Source organism: Botryllus schlosseri, chromosome 5, assembly GCF_051294905.1.
Source record: "Botryllus schlosseri isolate E-star chromosome 5, Bs_hap1, whole genome shotgun sequence".
Taxonomy (NCBI): domain Eukaryota; kingdom Metazoa; phylum Chordata; class Ascidiacea; order Stolidobranchia; family Styelidae; genus Botryllus; species Botryllus schlosseri.
In genome coordinates, this window is record NC_137240.1 from 8,755,812 (window position 1) to 8,772,918 (window position 17,107).

The 17,107-nt window shown below is 40.1% G+C and overlaps 1 protein-coding gene across 1 annotated transcript; it reads left to right on the top strand.

The window, feature by feature from the left end:
• The first annotated feature begins 8,125 nt into the window (after nt 1-8,125).
• On the top strand, nt 8,126-17,099 carry LOC145438936 (bifunctional peptidase and (3S)-lysyl hydroxylase Jmjd7-like). Its single transcript, XM_080316336.1, has 8 exons — nt 8,126-8,686; nt 10,883-11,053; nt 12,255-12,470; nt 12,624-12,739; nt 12,804-12,916; nt 13,137-13,861; nt 13,988-14,083; nt 15,050-17,099. Exons 1-6 carry the CDS (start codon nt 8,480-8,482, stop codon nt 13,217-13,219), a joined length of 906 nt encoding a protein of 301 aa, XP_080172462.1. The 5' UTR covers nt 8,126-8,479; the 3' UTR covers nt 13,220-13,861; nt 13,988-14,083; nt 15,050-17,099.
• Nucleotides 17,100-17,107: the final 8 nt, after the last annotated feature.

The window sequence follows — 17,107 nt, forward strand, 5'->3', positions numbered from 1 at the left end:
CCTCCTATCTGTTCATGACATCGCATTGTGTCTTATCGCATTGTACATTGTGTGTGACTTGTTCAGATAAAGAATATAACCCAACGATATTTGATTTGATTTTAGCGCCCAGTTAGCTAATCACGGCTTATGCTCTAGAATGCGGCCGTAGGCTACATAGGCAATCGAAATGCGGCCGTGAATAGCAAAAGATTTGCCCACCTCTTGTCTATAGCTAGTATTTGTTAGTTTCTGTCCGTACCCAATACCCATGTATGCTATCGATAACATGGTAGGCCCAGTGGTGGCTTTTGGGGTGGGCGAGGTGGGCGGTCGCCCGGGGCCCCCCTGGTCGAAGGGGCCCCCTATTTGGATTATGCGCTTTTTCAAGGAGACTGACGAATAAACATGGAAATCCGTGCACCATGCAAAAATATGATTCCGTACAGATGTGTCAATCATCATCAAATCACTGCATTTGTGAAAAAAGTCCCGTATCCCGAAAATCATCACGTCTCTGCATGCGGTAGAATTACTTAGTTTTGATATAGTCTATCCTTGCACACATGCAAAACAGACATGGCCGAATCCAGCACCTGGGCAAACCTTTGCGGTGGTGAAAGATAGATGGTAATAAGCGCTGCGGAAGTTACTAATAGATACATATGAGGGGGGGCGGTAAGTCTCGCCCAGCCCCCCCCCCCCCCCCCCCCCCCGTTCGTAGGGCCACCACTGGGTAGGCCTATATGAAATGTCAATCCTGAGAATGTCCAATGGTCATCATAGGTCATATAACAGCAGCTTATACATTCTTTCGCGATTGAAATCAAAATGGTTCTTGGTCTGGCTGTTAAATCGTGAATAGCGGTATAATGGTTGAAAGGCGACAGTCGAGTATAAACTGAATATTCAGGAAGTGTCGCTTAACGTATAGAAAAATTTCACTATTCAGGTCTGATTAGTAGTTAGGTATGACGATCTACTCTAGGGTGTAGATCAGTGGTTCTCAAACTTTTTTAGACACGCCCCCCTTTACGATAATGAAAAATTGCGCGTTCCCCTTATCTTCATATCACAAATGCATCCAGCATGCTAGCAATCCCAACGGATAGTCTGAGGACATGGAATGTTATGAATGTCGATGAGAGACTTCTCGAATAAGAATCGAACATTGCACAGAGACGAATATCGGTTGCGCGGAGTTGCGAAAAAATAATCCAGTTGACCGCAGCTTCGCGCCCCCTCCAGATGTTTTCACGCCCCCAAGCGGGGGAGGCAGTTTGAGAACCACTGGTATAGATCAGGGATATATAGAACTCCGGGATGGCTGACTGCGTCAATTGCGTCATCGCCGTATTACCTAAGTAGGTCCCGATTCGCGCATTCAGTTTTGATGCACGTTCTGGTCAGCCGCTTCATCTATCTGTAATTTTGAGTCTTTGAGAGCGGTAGAGGCATATAATATCCATGTTTATGTTTTTTTATAAAGCTAGAGCAGTGTTTCCCAACCCCGAGTCCGCGGACTCAAATGAGTCCGTGGAAGGGGGTGGATGAGTCCGCGAGCACACTAGTTGACAAATTGTCAACCTGGCAATTCCGTGTGTGTTTTCAATGTATAGACGCTAGTCTCATGTCGCATTCGTTATTTTAGAGCATTAATATTGATAATACCTCGAGAAAGAAGGGTCATCGATCAAAATTTGGAGGTCTGTTTTCTACCACGGACATAGTTTTAGCTTCAGCAAGTCGAAAATCTATGATAATGTCAAAATTTGCAATGTCTTCGTCCACTTCCGCATTGTGATTCCGCAATATGTAATTTGCGGACTAGCGGGGCTCGTTCACTTTCGGACCAAAGTCACTACATCCTTACGGAGAAAATATCTTTTTGGTCCGAAAGTGAACGAGCCCCGTCCTGGTCCGGATTCTTTAAATTTTGATTTGAGAATTAGGCTTCCTCCGTGATGTTTGATTCGCAAAATACCGCTTTTTAAATGGTAATCACCTTAATAGCTCTGAGATAAAACGCACAGATATCTCGGCGGTCCTAAACTGGAATAGTATAGTATTGTATTGTATTGTTACGTCATATGTTGCCAATTTGGTTTTCGTTAGAACCTATTTCTGTATGCTTCTCATTGTGCCGTTAACTCTTGATGAGGGTCATAAGAAATGCCTTCAAGTTAATAAATTATACTACAATGAATGTAGTTCGGAATGCAATATCAGAGATACCTCAATAAGCGATGTTTCGTCACGTATATTTCAAACGCAAGAACAACGACAACGAAACATAAAGCTCTGCAACAAATTGTTCAGTATTCCAAGCAATATTCGTTCTCCTGAAATGTTCTGTGTCTTGGGCAACCAGTTGGTCGCAAGTGTCACAGGCAAGTCGGGTATGCTTTGGACATCTGTAGCATCTTCCTGGCTTGATACCAAATATGTCAGGGATGCCTATAAACCCTTATTATCGGCAACTGGAATTTTTCAAAATGCCCTTGATTTATGGCTGAGGTAGCCCATTGGTAAACTTGTCATAACCAATTCTATCCTGGTTATAAATGTACAATTTTCGTCGGATTGACTTGAATTTGGTACGCTTGGATGCGGAATTTGACGATGAGTATTCACATACCGAAAATGCCAGGTATAAACTCCTATGACAGCTCTTCATACACACGTATGCACGCGTTTTCGGCGCGATATACGCTGAGTGTTATTGTATTTATTGCGACTTATGGTCCACTTGTAGACGTTATTTGGATATTGATAAATCGTAGGGACATGTGCTCATCACAGAAACAATCTATAGTTGTCTATTTATCAGTAGAACTCGAAATATGGACTACATTACTGAACATGAACAGTTGTTTGCATTGCAAAGCCGACAGATATGGAAAGACACCTTTAAAAAGGCTTCTTTGACTCAATTTTGGAAAAATGTGCACTGTGCAGTCGATGGAGCATAGTCTTTCAGATCTTTGCTAGCAAGCTGCAACAGCTCTTTTGCCATTTCCAACCACATACCTGAGTAAATCTGACTTTTCAACCCTGACGATGATCAAAAGAAGTATCGCAATAGACTTCAACCGGTAGATAACATCAGATGTAGGCCTACATTAACAACCATAATTCCGGAATTCGATAAACTTGTCAAGCAAGTTCAAGGACAAGGCTCTAATTCAGTGTGTGTTGAGTGCAAAACAGTGCTTGATTTTTTCGTTGATACCGTATTAAACTCTCTTGGATAGAAATCAAAAAACCTAATTTTCGTTAATATATAGCTTGAGTCCGCGGATATAAAGGCGAGCTTGAGAATAGTCCGCGGGCCAAAAAGGTTGAGAATCACTGAGCTAGAGGTTAACCAGGTCATGAGATGTTCAGGTAGTCTGAAGCTTTGCGGTATTGGCCTTATTCCTTCAGCAGCAATTTACCGGTTTACTCGCCTTCGGAATATCTCTGCTTCTGTAGTATCTTATGTAACATGTTTTGCTGCGTTAATAATCGTGAGAAGATAACAAAATGTACAATAATTTCCAACGTTGACATTGATATCAGCATTAGGATTTCGATTACGCCTTGCGGTATGTTTTTCATTTACCGGTATATGTTATGCAAATGTATGTCACCATCCAAGGTTGTACATTGTAATAGTACAAGTGTACATTTACACTGTGGGTGTCAACTATGAAGGCGACCGTTAGGAGGGACTTGTTAAGATCTTGTGCTAATATGTGAATATTCAGGTTGTGCTGGTATTGCAGGCTTACCGGTATTCCAGATCATTGCTGGATTATTCCTAGTATAAGAATTGGAGCCACTGAGTACACTACCGGTGTGCAAGATTCAAGAGGCATTTCAATTAAGGATAACCAACCATTTGAATCTAATACAAAAACAACACGTCAAGGTCGTTGCAGTTGTAAGTGTCCATAATAACTGTTGAATCCAATCTCTTGTTACAGATATTATTCATCAGTTACGTGTCTGGTAAAACAAGGCAGGCATATGTTTGTTAATGAACGGCACCTTAAGGCTACAGTACTGGAACTATACTTCAACAGAAGTGCACTGTTGTGAACTGCCAACGGCTGACTCCCAGAATATGGCCATGACATTTGTTGACCATTGGCTCTTACTGAAGCCGTGAAGATGCCCACTCCCTTGAATGGATAAGCCAACACAATCGTCAGGACACGATACGACCCTGAGATACGGCCTGTCTTTACCATATAAACACTTTAAGCCTATAGGCTATAGGCCTGTACGACGAAGGAAGAGAAAACTCTGAAGATTGCTTTCAATTAGCAAGGTTTCGTCAAATCGTCGCAATAACGCATGGAGCTCTCCTCAGTCGGCCCAAGGTAAGTTTGGCTGATTCTAGTGATACGTTATTAAATGAGCTATTTATATTAATCCTGATGTGGTTAAAGTAGTCTGCATTGCTACTTAAGTAACAGTCGTATTCCCGGGCGTACTGGTATTTAAACTTCCTCAAGTAGCTGTAGAAAGTGAAATGCCTGCAGGGTACTCAAGTTTGGAGATGGCTGCTTCAAAATTACAAGATGTATCTTCGAAAATAGGCAACATCTACTTGAGTACTGCAATGAAGTAGAAGTTCCTCACTACTGACCAACTCTGCTTACATCTATATTCTATATATATTCTTGAGGTGAATTTGTGTCTCTAAATACATCATTTGTTCATTTTTGTTGCAGATTCCAGAAAAACAAACGCAATGTTCCAGCATTTGCATCATGTCAACAGTGGATATCCTGATATATTATACTGGGCACATCCCATTGAAATCTTGGCAAAGATGGCCACAATCTGAATATTTGGATCTCCTGCCTCCTCACCGAGATGTTTTTTGACATGGAATCATCTATCGCTCTATCGGAAAATCTGCAAGACAATGATACTGAATATTTCTTAACTGATAAATGGCATGAAAGGCTTCAGGAGGCCCATTCGTGATGTACCGTTAAGCCATGGTGGTAATTTCTTCACTGCGGTCATGAAACTATTTCTCAGTGAACAAAATATCACCGGAATTCAACAACTGGGTCTACCGAATGCTTCTTAAATTGATAATGATAAGGACCAAACTTCTACCCCCCGAGACTGCATTTGAACCTGAAGAGAAGTATCAATGGTGTGTTGCTTTCTTGATCAACTTTCATTGAGTGACATAGAAGATGACAATGCTGCTATCACAATTTCGAGTCCTTACAGGCCGTCCTATCTTTTCGTTATTGTAAATGCTCCATGGTAGGGGTGCATTTATAACAAACGGTGTTTGAAATACCATGTTTAAAACATGCTTTAAACAGTGTTTTAAACAGAGGCCCTTTAAAAAAAATTATTTTCATGTTGTAAAATTATGCCATAATTGTGTAAATACTTTCCAAAATACGTGTTGTATGAGCCTACAGACTATTACCACCCGATATAGCCGACTAATATCGATGTGGGATGGCTGGAACCCTTAAAATAGTCGGTTCAACAGCAATAGCACAGATATTTCGTCAAAGGAGCTATATCTACACTATATTTTCAATTGTCAATCTCAATCCAATATGACGTCACTATTGAATATTCTTGACGTCATGGCTTAAAAAAAGTATGTTTTATACAAGGTCCGCCTGGTTGTTTTAAATGCAACCCTATACTCCTTGGTAATTGTCGATTAACGCGAATTGAAATGGTTGATTTAATCAATCCTATAACCCCCCCTCCCAGCTGCAAGGATTCCGACAATGGCTTGTAAATAGGTAGAAGACGCTGATATTATTCGTTATTCACTCTGTTATTTATGGCCTGGTGCAGATTATATGTGTAGAAATTAAACACATTCCTGATTTACTGAAATTCAGAGTTGTCATAGTTTACTTGGTTGGCTACACAGCAGTGTCATACTTTACTAGGTTGGCCATACAGCAGTAAGGTTGTGATCTGGGAAGAATGTCTAGCTTACTCACCAAATATTCTGCAAAAAGTTGAGGATCATTATTCTAGAAACAGCTGTATCGCTAGCTTGCATAAAAGTGGATATTTCGAGGCAGATTGCAGGTAACTTTCTGGACCTACTTAGGTAAAGGCTAAAATGAAGTCAGCCATCCCGGAGTTCTATATATCCCTGGTATAGATAAATGCCTGCTGGTGCTCTTCTCAGCCGTACATGCGGTCCCGATCCAATTTGAGAGATGATATCGCTTTAACATCACAGGCCTGTGTTTTCACTGACCACGAGACCAGGGTAATAGCAATAAATAATAAATAAATAAGCGACATGGTCACTGAATTAAAAGTATCATACGATAACATAAAAGGACACGCGCTGAAAGTGAACTAGCATGTGTCGGTAGGCGAAATTTATTTATCTGTTTGTGGTCCGGTAATCACGTGCGCATTTTCATCTGCATTGGATGTAAATTGGTAAGGGAAAATAGTAGTCATTCTGACAAAACGTTTCCCAAAAAAATCGTCAATGTACTGTACTGCAGTGTGAAAAATAAAGATATGCTGTTTCAAAGACAGTGTATACTAAGACTAAATGCTTAACCGTATCGTAATCAACATAGAATACACCTCCAAGACTTGATCAATATGACATCTCTGTGCTTAATGATCATACTGCGCAACCTCATATTTATTTAAAAAAAAGGTTTCCATAGTTATTGTAAATATAAATTGTCGATTCTGTAATGAAGCAAGTCACTTGAAACGACAACATTTGTATTTTAGACAGAGTTGGTCAGTAACGAAGTACTTCTACTTTTTCGAAGTACTCAAGTAGTTTTCCTCTACTTCTGGTACTTACTCAAGTAGATCTGATCTTTGCTACTTCTACCTCGTAATATTTTGTGATCTTCTTACTTACTTTCCGATATTTTCAGTTTGTCAAGTAGAAGTAGTTCAATCTTCCAATCAGGAAGATAGCCTGAGAAATTTCGGGGCACGGAGTATCAACATTTAATTTTCACAAAAATTGAGTAAAGCCAATACTTTTCGTCGCGCTTCGCGCGCAGTGGATCGGAGGGACCAGTATGATTTCACGAAAGTATCGGTGAATATAATTTAAGTCGCGGGTTGGCGTGGTTCCGTTTATACCACATTGTCGCCCTTCGCCCATATGAAATAATTCATCACAGTATATATGGCTCATCATAATGTTTGAAACTGATGTTTCGTAATCTAGCATTTACTTGTCATATCGTAATCTAGCATGTCCATGGCGTGTCCTAACCTGGAAACGTGGATTCTGACTTTTTTCAGTTTTAAAGCTATTTTAGCACACCACCTTTAAAACTTTCTGGACTAAAGGCATGAAATACATGCTCCACTTTTAGAAGTGGTATTTATATTTCACTTTCAATTCCCAGTATGATATACTTTGAGTTTGTCAGTTCTTTTGTCTGGATAACATAGATGTTGAAGTATAAAAGCAAGTGTAGTAATGCCTTTAATTTCCGGAAATAAAGCTACACAATATGGCATTTTTACGGTCCACCATATTTTTTATTAACGTTTACTAATCACGCAAAGTGTTTACACCGTATCCTATACAACTTCTCCGTATTGCTCTTGGACTAAACTACGGGCCTTATAATATGGGGGATGGTGCTGTACCATGCTATTTTCTAAAACGTGCTATTCGAGTGAACAGAGGATTAACATCGCATTTCCATATCAATACTATCATGATGTTGATGAATGCTTATGCTATCGAAAATTGGATACCTGTTGGTATGCATCAATATGAATCAAGCTCGTCACCTTTCGCATAGCTCAATTTGCACCTTTTTACAATCCATGTAAACGAATTAGGATCGTTTTCACAACTACTTACTTACTTGAGTACTTTTAAAGTCAGTCAATTCTACTTCTACTTCAAGTAGTTTTAGGTTGCTTATGGAAGAAGTACTTCTACTCGTACTTGAGTAGATTTTTTCGTTGCTACTTCTACTTCTACGTGAGTAGCTTTCTTGACTACTTTGACCACCTCTGATTTTAGATGCCCAAGAGTGCGCCTTGTGAACGAGCTCTAATGGTGAGCTATACAATAACAGTATTGTCATTTCTACTCATTTTGCATTGCAAAATTCAAAGTCAATCAATGGATTACGCACGCCTGTTCTATAGCCTCAGTATCACGTACTATCGTCGCTGTACGCAAGGAATCGCTGCGGTGGTATACGAAAAAATGCTTTCAGGAGTTCGCACAGCCTATACTTTATGTTATTGCACAGGCTATAATTGCATTATTGTATAGCTTGCACTTGCGTCTGTACTGTACAGCAGTTGTGTAACGTACTTCGTACAGGGCATAGGATACATGTCTGTCAGCACAAGCAATTTACCGCCTGGCATCATTCCAACTAAAGAATAAATCATTGGCAGCGATCTATCACTACTTAGATTTCTCGAACATAACACAAAATTAGATTCTCGACTCCATGCGCGGCGGGCGGGAGGTTGTAGATAAATTGATCGAATGACAAACATAATTTTGAAGGCACAAAGTTGTTGCCAAATTCGTAGATTGCTCAAAGGTGTGATAATAAGTAGTATGGCGATTATTGGTGTAGCATCGGTGTCATTGGTCACGAATTTTCTGGCAGTTTTAGGAGAAATTCCTGCTGGCCATCTCAAGCCGTTTGGCCATCATAGACCGCCGAGCGTTCCAGTTGTTGAATTCACGGTAAGAATGTTATGATTTACTATAGATTTGAAATGCATGCTGATAATGTGGAATCGATAGTTTTTTCGATACCCGATGATATATTCTATGCTACATTTATTTACTCATCTGATGTCATTCTTACACGTGCAGCCATACACGTGCAGACATGCAGTACGCACCATGTGCACCGGGTAGCTCCTGTAATGCAGTCCCTTGGTAAAGTCTACTTGCTGCTGGTCATGAGAAACGTGGAATTTTAACGACGTAACTAATAATAGTCGAAACTGAATGTAAATTCCCTCGTTTCGATGAGATGGCACTATTTAACAATTGTGTGGTAAAGCCTGCGCCTTGTGAACGTCATAATTGATAAAGTCCGATTGCCGTTAGTTTTTAGTCGGCTACTATAAACAGTGGAATTCCATCTTGCTTTAACAGTGTTTTAAACAAAGGCTATTTATGAACAAATACGTTGTATAATTATGCCATAATTATGTAAATACTTTCCAAAACATATTGCATGAGCTTACGGACGACGATTACCACCCGATATACAGCCGACGTATGCGCTATGGCAGGGGCGGGCATAATACGGCCCGCGGGTCGGATCCGGCCCGCGGAGAGTTTCTAACCTGAAAGTGAATTACTAATCTGAAAGTATTGACAAATTTATGCGACACAGTATCAATCCAAGTTTGCCAACCCGGGAAAGATGGTCATGAAACTATTTGTTCCGTTCGTGTTTGCAATAAATACATTTGCGAGCAAACCTTTTCGACCATGAACATAACAAGACAAGGCCACGTTCCAATTTAACTGATGTTCACGTGCAGTCTTTACTAATGGTTTCTACATCCGACATGCAGCCAGATCATACCTTTGATTGATCACATATGTCTGATTGACATCAACAGCTATTGAAGTACACTAAGGTAATAAATTTATTAAATACTGATTTTGGTCTCTGCTTCAAATTTAAAGTTTACATGAAATTAGGGTTACCGTATTTTGGAATCGGGAAAGGAAGACACTTTATTCAAAACATATAAGTTTTGAAATATTTTCTGGAATCTCGCTGTGTTAAAAAAATGTCATCATTTTGACTCGACTCCAGTATAACCCGCTTTTTAACGATACTTTTCTGGTGTTGACCAAAAAAAATAAGTCAACACTCCGTCTCGACTCCCGAGTGAACTGCTCACACTTTCGCATTACATACTTCGCGTCGCGCATGGCGGTTTTTCGTTGAACCTGTCCATTAGCCTAGGTGTCAAAGCTGTAAAGGAGGACATTTAGGTGACCTCGGAGGACATTTTTCATGTCCTAAAAAGTAGAACACATGTTAACCCTAATTATATACGACTTATTCATTGTATATGTGGATAAATACGTGATTAATGTACGCCTATCGAGTCTGTAATCCGACCCGCCAAATCCTTCAGTCTCCCATGTCAGGCCCAAAGACCAAAGAAGTTGCCCGCCCCTGCGCTATGGGGTGGTTGGAGAGATGCTCCATCGAGATGCTTTTGACGACAGAGATGTGATACGACCGTAAGGTCATCTAGTCAGCACGCCCCGCTTTTTTCTTCTCCATGCTATCCGTGGATGCCGAGCGCTTAGCAGGATAGATGCGGATACCAGTTTTCGAGTCTTTGGTCTGACCCGACCGGACGCATCACTATTACACTATCTCTCACCATTACACTAACCCGCGGAATAGTCGGTTCAACAGTACGTGGATATAGATGATTCGTACGGAATGAATGTTCTGATGACCGCCGACCGTAAAAATGCTGCTAGACGATGCATTCCTGGTTAAAGATATTTTGGGTCCGTATAAAACAGGGGTTGAAAGAATATTTCGCTAAAGGAGCTATATTTACCCTATATTATTAATCGTGAATATCAATCCACTATGACGTCACAATTGAATATGCGTGACGCCATGAAAAAAAAAGCATTAAAAACATATTTTAAATTGATTTTTGTTCTAAACACAACCCGAAATAAATGCATGCCAAAATGGCGTTTATAAAACACAGGAACAATATACGCCCACATGACAAAACTTGCATGTCAGCAAAGCACAGAGTACCTATTAGTGTGAGCTATAGCGAGATATCGATATTTCGAAATCGTGATCTGGTATGACGTACTGCTAAAACAAATCGGTAATCAACCAACGCTTCTGTTCGCAAATTTATTTTCTTATAGATTGACAATGCTCCGAAACCGGCGGAATTCTACGAAAAATACGTAAAGCGCGGCAAACCAGTTATATTAAGAGGCGTGCTCCTCGAAAGTAATGCGTATAAACTATGGACGGACGAATGCGTGAGAAGAAACTTTGGTGAATTGAAGGTCAGATTGGAAGGACAGAAGAAGGTATATTCATAGAGTTTCAAACTATCGGAGTAGATCTCTTTCACATTCAATTTTCTACAATCTATTCAGATGTGATCACTAATGGCGTACTTCTAATTTATCAGGAGTAATCAAGTAGGATTTGCCAACTGGCACTACTTACTCAAGTTGTTACAATTTTAGACTACTTTCACTTCTAGTTTATAGGCACACCACTATACGTTTCGCACTTCATATATATATATATAATATATATATATAATAATATATATAACTTTTTAAAAGGTTCTGTGTGAATGCGAACGTGAACCTATGACGTCACGTGACGTCGTTTTTCGAATTCCAATCCTACGTTTCATCGAAGTGATATATTAATACGTAGCGACGATTCAGGCCATATTATGCGGAACTACATGCTGACTTTTTAAATGTCACCAACTGTATTAACTTGAATAATCAAATGCTGTAATAATCCCATATAATCAATGACTTCCGTAGCTTTGTCAGCAATTTCGACGTGAACTTGCGAGGGAATATAAGCTTACGCCTTAACCGCCTCGGCCATGCAGACCGGACAATGCATTCAGCGTCTGACGATTGCTACATTGATATTGAGCAGGGTGTAAACGGGTTTCTATACTTGCTACCGATATTACCCCACAAACAAGTTATACAGTAGCCAACACCCCCATCGCACGGATTTGGTTTTTATGATACATTAGACAACGATGTGTTCTTTATATCAACGCCATTGATTGGTTGAATAAGCATCATTCAGTGACTAGGCCCATAGGTATTCTATTTCGTTCTTGATGTTGTGTGATTGCGGGATAAGCCCACAGCAGAGAGTCACTAAACATTCACAAACGAAAAGCTGAATATTTCGAGCAAACTTTTGCAACAGAGCAAGGATTGGCAAGGTGCATGCTTGTTTAGTGTCGATTTTTTTTTTTATGCTGCCAGCGCCATGCACAGACTGGACCGATGTTGAAATGCAAAGAATTTCAACCAACTATGTCATAATGACGTGACAACTGTAATGTATGAAAAATGTTCACCGTGAAGACCTTACCAACGTTCGTTGCGAACGTAAACCTCTAAATTTCTGAGGTTTATCGTACTTGTAATCAAGTATGATTTCTCCTTGAGTGCCAACAATGACTATACGGTGATGTCCCCTCTATGCTTACTTATTGGTTTTATTACGTGAACATTATTTCAGAAAGATATGCCCCCGATTGGGAATAAATTGAGGCATTTCGTGGACACCTACCACCAACAGGGCAATAACGTGAACGTCGTGTCCGGCTTGCCGACCGAGATGTACCGGGACATGGTAGTACCCCCCTCTTTTGGAGCCTGCGGTGAATTGTCACGCAGAATAGTTAAGGTCAATATTTGGTGGGTAGGCGGCCGGTCGTCAGGTATCATCCACAAGGTGAGACTTATGTCCTTCTGTCATATTTGTATGAAGAAATTATCGTAAAGGGACAGGGCGCTCTAAATATGATGTGCGGTATCAAATTAAAGTTGAGAGTCTGACCCGGAATTCAACGGTTACTTGGATTCGTAAAGCCCATGCTCATTTTAGGATGCTTTCAATCAACTGAGCTGCCTTTTGAATGGTACAAAACATTGGAAATTAATTGAATACAAGTACGAAAAGGATATTTACATGCATCCCGAACCGGGAAACGGAATAGTTGGGTAATATTTTCGTGGCAATCCACTTATTGGCATACGTTTTTCAACTTCGATATTCGACGAACAGGTTTTCAGATATTAATCCAGAAAGCGTGGACCTCATGAAGCAACCGAAAATAAGAAATGTGGAATGGTCAAACATTACTGTGTATGCGGGCGATTGCTTATTTTTACCTAAAAGTAAGTTGTTTTGTCCATTATTGCACTTTCGGATAGACAAAACAGTTGAAATAAAAATATATTGAATTGAAGAGAATACGATTATATATGGAATTGTCTTCGCATATGGTCAAGGTGACGAAACCCATAGGAGTATATCAGTTTGATTATATATCTCAATATAATTACACATATAGTGGTACAGATCTCAACAGTAAAAAGTCGAATAACTTATTTCTAGGTTATTATCACCAAGTGAATTCTGAAGGGACCAACAACAAGGCTGTATCACTTCAGTTCTCGCGATTTGACAATGAAGACTAGTTGGACTTTTCGGATTGTACAGACAATACAGATAAAGTCCAGCGATTCACATTCACTTCACGATGCAATCAGCATATTGGGGCAACTTCTGACATAGCGAACGTGACTTGACGCAAACCGACCATATCCATATATGTTAACAAGTCCGTTGTGATTGTCGAATTGCTTCATAATACAACTGGAATTGATAAGAGAGTCAGCACGATATGGATCACAACACAACCCTGGAAATTAATCCCAAAATTGCGTTAACACATACCGTGCCAGCAACGTCATCGCATGGCACTTTGGTTTAATATTTTACTTATATGTAATCCTGAAATAATCGTTTTACATGGGCCTGTGTAAAGACTTCAAATCCGTGAGATCGTTGGAGGAATTTGCTGTCCAGTGACCATTTGAAGGCAGGGGTAAGATGGCGGTGCGCAATTCAGATCTGGAAAGCCTCAGGCTAGTAAAATCACATTCAAGTACACTTGAAAGATTGTTGAATATGTCGTAGTTCGTCTTATATCTAGGCATCTATTCCTGGAGGGGATCGGGACTGCTCAAATGAATGATGATATATTCGATACCGAACATTTTAGAGACCTGCTCCAAGATCTTCTTGGCGATGGGGTTTCGAAGCTAGACCCATCGCAGGTATATATGTAGATTCTTGGTAATAATCTTTGTCTCGGTAATGCCGAGCCTGTACAATTCGTTACTAATACCGATTTTTTTTTATATTTTCGTCGTAATTTCTAATTGATATTTTCCAACTCACAGGTGTTCCACGGTATGGACCGTGACTGTAATGGTGTCTTGAGTGCCAATAACGTAAATAGCATGACCATCAAAGATTTACGTCACACCGCTGTTCAGGTTTGCCCCTTATAAAATGAATAGATTGCCTATTGAAATTCATGTTTATTGGTGTATCGAATTGTCCCACGCTGACTTGAAACCAGGGATATCTAGATATCCCTGTTTGGAACCTTGATAAAATAAAGTTACCATATTTTGGAATCCGGAAAGGAGCACACTTTATTAAAATCATAAAAAATTCCTTTACTGTATTTACTGGAAATCTTTTTCTGTTGACTAAAAAAATTTAAAAAAACGATGGTCATTACTTTGACTCGGCTGCCGAATTACCCGGTTTTTTACGTTACTCTTCTCCTGTTGACTAAAAACAAATTCATCACTCTGATTCGACTCTTGAATGAACCGGTCGAACGTCCGCATTGCCAATTTCGCCTAATTTATGTCTATTTTAGTTGACTCTGTCCATTAGCCTAGCTGTAAAAGCTGTAAAGGAGGACGATTTGCCAAAAAGGAGCACATTTAGGCGTCCTCGGAGGACATTTTCAATTTCCTGTAAAAAAGGACAAATCCTCCTGCGGTGATTATTGTTTCTTCGTGATCTCATCATTTGTGTTGATTACCCGCATGTTATCCTACCTATATATTGGATGTTTTTATGTATCGCGTTTAGTAGCTTGAGTCTTCATTTAGTTAATAAAAACCAAACTTGCTTTGAGGTCGTAGAACGCTTTCAGTACACCTCCTAAAGGGGGACGTATGGTAACCCTAGATAAAATGTTCGTATTTTCGTGAGATGCATACCTATCGTCATCGGTTAAATTGACACGAGCACTTTGTTCTTCAGTTGACGAAATATTAATGTAGTCATTAGGGTTAGGGTCGCAAAGTCATATGCTCGACTGTCGTTTGTCGCTATGCCACATTCTTGGATATCATACAACAATAGAAATCAAGTCTATTATACATTGCTTAGCACTAATATCAGTGGAAACGTCCATCACGTATGACATATCATACTTTTAGATATTCCATCAATTCCCTGGAGGGAAACCTCACATCTTAAACTCAGAAGGTGCAGATGAAATCCTGCACAAAGCACTGCGGAAAGGGGTCATACACCGGTTGCCGCAACATTCGGATCTGAAAGCGCCTCCTGCCGATTCTTCGCCGAGAATATTGTGGAATGTATCTGGATTTCGTTTGCTCACTGGAGAAACGAGAAATGCCATAAAATACAGCGCGCATGATAAATGCATTAACAAAGAGGAAAACATAGTAAACAAGGACGAACTCTAGTTGAACGGCAGATGCTTTATAGGCTTATGTATTCGCAGCTCACCTTCGGACCCGAGGGAATTATCCAGCCTAATGTGAGAATTTGGGGCCAAAGTGGACGGTCTCATCACTGATTTCCCTGATACAATCCAATACGGAACTAGCCAGTAATGTGTGCTGGTAAAGAATCAATTCTGACATTTGAAGGAGTTATTCCAAACCAGCACAGCACTTTACCTGCTGCAATGGGTCAAAAATATTTGATGTGATTATACGCTACGACTACTCAGAGTCTCTTAAGGCTATAAACAGCACTGTTATATCTGATATTAAAAATTATAATAACGCGATCCATGTGATGACAATCGTGCAAATACCTGATTATTAGGGATGGTGTGAACGTGAGGTTCACGCTCGCGTTCTGTGTGTGAACCTCGGAAATTTAGAGGTTCGCGTTCACAAACGAACCTTCGTAGTTTCTGCACTGTGAACCTTTTTCATATATTACAATTTTCACTTCATTATAACATCTTTGGTTGGAATTTATTGCATTTCAACTGCGCGTCACATGCATGGCGCAGGCAGGATAAAAAAATTAATACTAAACGAGCATGGTCATTGACAATCTCTAAAATTTTGCTCGCTTCATTACAAAAGTTTACTTTAGTGACTCTCTGCTGTGAGCTTGACCCGCAATCACACAACATCAAGAGCGAAATACACTACATGACAGGTAGTCAACGAATGATGTTTCTTCAGTAAATCAATGAAATTGGCATCGTGTTCTGATGTACAAAATCTAGCAGGCCTACGAGGTTAATCTTGATTTCATATGTTTATTTTATCATAAAAACCAAATCCGTGCGACTGGGGTGTTGGCTACTTCTGTGTAATTTGTTGATGGGCTAATATCGGTAGCAAGTACATAAATCCGTTTTACAATCTACTCAATATCAACGTAGCAATACGCAGACGCCGAATAAATTGTCTAGTCTGGCCTGGACCGTTAAGGCGTAATCTTATACTCCCTTGTAACCTGCAAGTCCTCGTCGAAATTGTTGGCAAGGCTACGGAAGGTATTGATTTTATTGGATTAATATATCACCATTTGATTGCCTCAGTTGATACATTTGGCGACGTTTAAAACGTCAATAAGTAGACTACTTGAGCATTGTGGTATTATGTGACCCGAGTCGTTGTTAGGTATCGGGTACACTGTACATTAATATCGGCTATCACTTCACTGAAATGTATGGTTGGAATTAGCAATATGACGTCACGTGACGTCACGAGGTTCACGTTCGCGTTCGCACAGAACCTTTCAAAAAGGTTCGCGTTCACACGAACCTGAACCTTTCAGAAGTTTACACCATCCCTACTGATTACCACCAAATGTGGTACACGGAATAGCAGAAATGCGTTTTTTGGTCTGGTTGTTTAACCATTAAACGCTTGTATTAGCGACGCTTCAGCTGGTATGGTCATGCATTTCATCCGTGATACGCAGAAAAGATTGACCCAAGTCCGGTCTTCAGCGACAGCCGGATATCAACCAAAGAGAGCATCCTGTTGCTTGTGGGCTGGGGAGTCCGATTTTTCAATCTGTTGGAGTTCAAAATCGGAGTCGTCGTCGCGTAATTGGGTATGAACTTATGAAGCATCCGAGAGGCAAAGATAGATTTGATCAAGAAATAAAATGCTATTTTTGATGGCATATAACTATTTTCCTACTGGCCGCAAAATGCATTTGTTACCTGTTCAGGTCATTGATAATGATATTACGTGGCAATCGAATCGATCCGAAGC

Coding starts and splice junctions, on each gene's coding strand:
- LOC145438936 (XM_080316336.1), top strand. CDS start 8,480: ATGACAAACATAATTTTGAAGGCACAAAGTTGTTGCCAAATTCGTAGA. Junction 11,054..12,254: donor GATTGGAAGGACAGAAGAAG/GTATATTCATAG, acceptor ACATTATTTCAG/AAAGATATGCCCCCGATTGG. Junction 12,740..12,803: donor CCGGGAAACGGAATAGTTGG/GTAATATTTTCG, acceptor TTCGACGAACAG/GTTTTCAGATATTAATCCAG.